Genomic DNA, 4,751 nt, shown 5'->3' on the forward strand with positions numbered 1-4,751 from the left:
TGGATAATATCGATACTTGCTCTTCATTTTAGGGTAAAAATGAGTTTTCTGGGTAGGAGTATCGAAACTCCCAGAAAGTATTAAAACTTTGCATAACAAAATGTTTAAAAGTATCGGCACTTATATAAAGTATTGAAAATTTTGCAAGAGTATCGATACTCTTGGGTTAGTATCGATACTTTCAGTATGTTTTGGGCAAAAAGCTTATTTTTTTAGGGATTTAGACACGAGGTACCCCAACACTTCATTATATCATCAAATAAGACTACAAGTGGAACAATATTAATGTTAATTCAAACGTAGAAACCAAATAATTACGGAAAAATAAGAGTAGCCTTGTTTGATGCTTGGGAAACGATTCAGACACCCGAGTTCCTTTAGAAAAGCTAGTGGAGTCGAAAGTATAGATGCAATCTAGATATATCCTTAGGTAGGGACGCAAGGCCCTTAAAACTAACTAATTATGGTCGAGGCCTGACACTCGCAAGGGGTGGGTTAGTTAGGGGTATAGTATCTGATGTAGACTAGAGGGGTGCGTGAGCTCCGAGATGCAGTAATCCCTCAATCGCACCATGATGTCTACAGTAGCGTAGAGAGTGAGTATCGTAAGGATATTCACTAAGCAAATCAGATCCGTAAACTTGATATCTAGCCTTTTAGTGATATGCATTTAGTATGTTTAAGCTTTTAGTATGTCGCTAAGCTAGTTAGCTCAGCCTTCGGATGTTTCCGTGGGCAAGTTAGTAGATAAGCAATTGGGAAGCAGTAGATAAACTAAGGTCCAGACTAGTCCAGTGCAGATCAAATGTACGTCTCAACATTTTTGAAAGGGCATGTATATTTGTAAACATTATTGCCCAATTGAGTCGTAGATTCAGTCATGTTGGTCTGTAATATTTTTGTAAAGAGTAAATATTTTAATTTATAGCTCCTCAGTGTAAAGATTTTATTTATTCTTCAGTTTATTTTACAATTTTTTTATATTTAAAGAAAGTAAGAAAAAGTTGGTCAGCCCGTTCGGTGGTTTTGTGTAGCACCTTAAATCGGTCGACTATATGTCGTATTGGTCTAGGGTGTTACATACACGGAGGGCTGCTCACGAAGATCATAAAGACATGTCCTCCAATAGTGATTCACTAGCTTGTACGAAAGGATATTCACGAAGGAACTAGCTCACTCCCACTTAGTGGGACAGAGCTTGGGCATTGAGCTTATGACATGCAAATGCACATGACATGTGTCAAGAGGAACTCACCAACCTTTTGACAAAAATAAAATAAAATAAAATAAAAGACTCATTTTTGAAAACCTTAACAAATCTGAAATCAGTGAAATCAAACATCAGTACAACTATTTACAAGAGTAAAAATGATGCATGTTTATGAAAATTGAAATTAAAATGATTGTAGCTCAAGTAAAGGCAACACTCGAACAACTTATAATCAAATACATCTTAACTCTGTAACCAATCCCAAATAGAGTCGCTAAGCCATCATAACAATTTTTAAATAAATAATTTAATTTAAAAATTTTAGATTTTTATTTAATTTGAAATTTGGAGTCGCCATCGACCTTTGGGTTAGGTATGTTGAATACCTAAAAATGTCTTTTAAAAAATTTAAAGGAAAATAATTTTAAAGACAAAATTTGGTCTGCGTGTCACCAAAAATTCATTTTTTAAGGATTTGGGAGTCGATTATGCATGGGGAATGATTAGCACCCCACAACGCCAAAAATTTGTACCTCTCGATTATACGTTTTCTAAGTAGTGAAATTTTACAAATTTGAATTCAAAATTTAAATTATGATCTTTTATTTAGGTCAATTTTAAAATGTGTGAATTTATTTTTTTAAATATTTGACTTGATAAAAATGACTTAATTTTACTATATGAAAAAATAAAAATGCATTTATTTAAAATGAAACATATCTTATGTACTTTTAAAAAGTCATAGAATATAAATAAATATTGAATAAAATATCAATGTTATTCAAATAATCCTCGGAAGGGCACTCCAGATTTTTGGAGGTCTTCTATAATTAGTCGAACATCAATAATTAAAATATTAAACAAACCCTTATATTTAAAATAGAATGCATAATAAATAAATAAATGCTACTTTAATATATATATATATATATATATATATATATATATATATACATTTATCCCAAATTTTAGGCATAAAAAATGTATTTAATACGCATGGATAGCCAAATAAAAAAATCTAATTATAATTAAGAGCATGGGAGACATTTAATACACATGGGAAATATTGAATATTAATAAAAGATACACTGAAGAAAAGGAATACATACACTTAAAAAAAAGGAATACATACACAAATGCCATATATACAAATATAAGCTAACATATTTATATTTGTAATTAATAAAACATGCTTGAAAAACAAACATATATTCATGCACAATTAATGGCAACCAAAACAAACTAATTGCATAATATTTACTTTAAATTGATAATTAATCAAGGACTAAAATGCACGATTTAAAAATTATCAGTCTCAAATCAAAATAAGGAAAAGTTAATACTTAAGCTAAAGTTTGGGGTCAAAATAAACATAGAATTAAACCACATAGCTCAAGGTGAAAATCAACACCAAATCAGGAACTGAATCATGATTAAATCCAAACTTTTAGTTACTAAAATGAAGCATGGCAAAATTAAAAGGATAGAAAATAGAATTAACCCATATGCTATGGAATGGATTGCAAGGAATACAAAGTTTGATAGACCTGGAATTCTATTAACCCACGCGACTTTGGTACGGTTGCCCTACTTCATGTGATTAGGGTTAGTGTTAGCTAAGTTTTACGGTTTTGTTCTAATATTGAGCCTGTAAAAAAAGAAAAAAAGAAAATAATAATAATAATAATATTATTATTATTATTAAAAAGCCGGACGAAAAATGTTTATAAAATCATCCTTCAATTCGTTTAGATGTTTGCAATGCGGGCTAAAAGGGACGGTGGCATCGAATCTCATGATTTCGCAAAGTTAAACATTGCCCTTTTAGTAAAACAGAGATGACACCATACTCGGTTTGAACTTCATGGAGTAAATGATCCATAAAATGGCCTTTTGAAAATAAGATTGAAATGAGGAGTATAGCCCAAAGGAAGATTGAATCCCCCACAATTATTGGACTGCATCAGGTTTCTAATATGCTACTTAATGATCCTATTCCTATGTGATGGAACCCAAACCTATTCTATTGGATGAAAAATCAGCTTCGAATACCCACCCACCAATTGAACGGCCCGAAAAGATGCAAACGTATCTACATTCTATTCGGTTGACTCTTCAATTTAGCCACATATTTTCTTCTTACACTTATTTTTCTGGAAAGAATATAAAATAAAAACAAAAATAAGTGTAAGTGAAGGAAGAGTGAAGCTGGTTTTTTTTTTTCATGCCATACAAATGAAGATTCTTGATTATGTATCAACCGCTCATTTTTTTTTCCTACTTTTCTTTTTCCATTTTCACAATACATATTTCATTATTAAACTTATTTTTAAAGTATGAAAAAGCAACCTGCACGGGGAAAAAAACTTTAAATAAAGCGAATTATGTGCGATCCTAAGATAACCAAATAAAAAAAATTAAGTAAACACGTTTAATATTTTAACTATCACTTTTATTTTATTTTAGTATTTGAATTATTTTTTATTTTAAAATTATATCTAAAATTATATTTTGATTTTATTTAATTAATGTCATGTCATTATTATTTTTTAAAATATTACATCAACAATTGTTTAAATTTTTAACGATCATCAAAATGAAAATAAGAGAGTTTTATATATATTTTGAAAAATAATAATTAAATGATTAAAACATAACAAAAGTAATAATCAGGACATTAAATGTATAAAATTAGGTGACCCTTCTTCTCATATGTAATGAGATAAGAGGGGTGTATGATAGTAGGTTGCCCTCAACATCAGGTTGAGAGCAACTTTCGTGGAAGACCTTCGAATTATGAATTACTCACCGTGAGATTAGATCCCACGACCATTAGGCTGAAGACTAAAAATATGGGCAATCAAAAGCTTCATTGACTAAAGTTATTCACCAGTTCTTCCACTCGCTAGAAAGTGGAAAGCTCCTTTAAACAATAAAATATAGGTATACACACAACCATACAATTCTATAATTTCACATGGTATTTTTGCTACAAAAATTAAAATTAAGACGTATTCATTTATATATACATTCCATTATTAAAAGGGTCAAGCTTCTAGAGTTTAGACCACTTGACCACTCCAAAGAACAAAATTGGCCCTTTTCGCTACGCTGAAACTATCAACTGACAACTACAATATACAATAACCATTGCTCCAAGCTCTATCTCAATGATTGATTGAGCAAACAATATGTAAAAAGAAGAAGAAGAAGCTGTAGAGAATAGGTAAATGACGTGGATCAAGGGAGAAGATCGTCCCCAAATAGGTAAAGAAGTCGCTCGACGGCCCAGCTGGGTTCAGTCTTAGGCCACACCAAGCACTGTGAAGAAGTGAGTAAAGGGGCCCTGCAAAGGGGGCAAGTGTTGTGATTGTCATTGTCTTCTTGATCATGATCGCGGTCTTGATCTTCATCATAGTCAACCCATCTGTCAATGCAATCTCTATGGAACACGTGGCAACAGTTCCTCAATTCTCTGATCTCGTCACCTTCCTTCAGCTGACTCAAGCAGACCGCACACGTGTCGGAAACCCAAGGCATC

At 31.7% G+C, this 4,751-nt stretch overlaps 1 protein-coding gene across 1 annotated transcript; it reads right to left on the minus strand.

Moving 5' to 3' along the window:
- Window positions 1-4,203: 4,203 nt before the first annotated feature.
- LOC120207356 (E3 ubiquitin-protein ligase ATL4-like) lies at window positions 4,204-4,750 on the minus strand. Its single transcript, XM_039206832.1, has one exon. It carries the CDS (start codon window positions 4,748-4,750, stop codon window positions 4,451-4,453), a length of 300 nt encoding a protein of 99 aa, XP_039062763.1. The 3' UTR covers window positions 4,204-4,450.
- Between the last annotated feature and the right edge of the window lies 1 nt (window position 4,751).

The sequence above is a fragment of the Hibiscus syriacus genome, unplaced genomic scaffold (assembly GCF_006381635.1).
Source record: "Hibiscus syriacus cultivar Baekdansim isolate YM2019G1 unplaced genomic scaffold, ASM638163v2 tig00014608_pilon, whole genome shotgun sequence".
NCBI lineage: Eukaryota > Viridiplantae > Streptophyta > Magnoliopsida > Malvales > Malvaceae > Hibiscus > Hibiscus syriacus.

Excerpts from the sequence above, each read along its gene's own strand:
- LOC120207356 (XM_039206832.1), bottom strand. The coding sequence starts at position 4,750 with ATGCCTTGGGTTTCCGACACGTGTGCGGTCTGCTTGAGTCAGCTGAAG.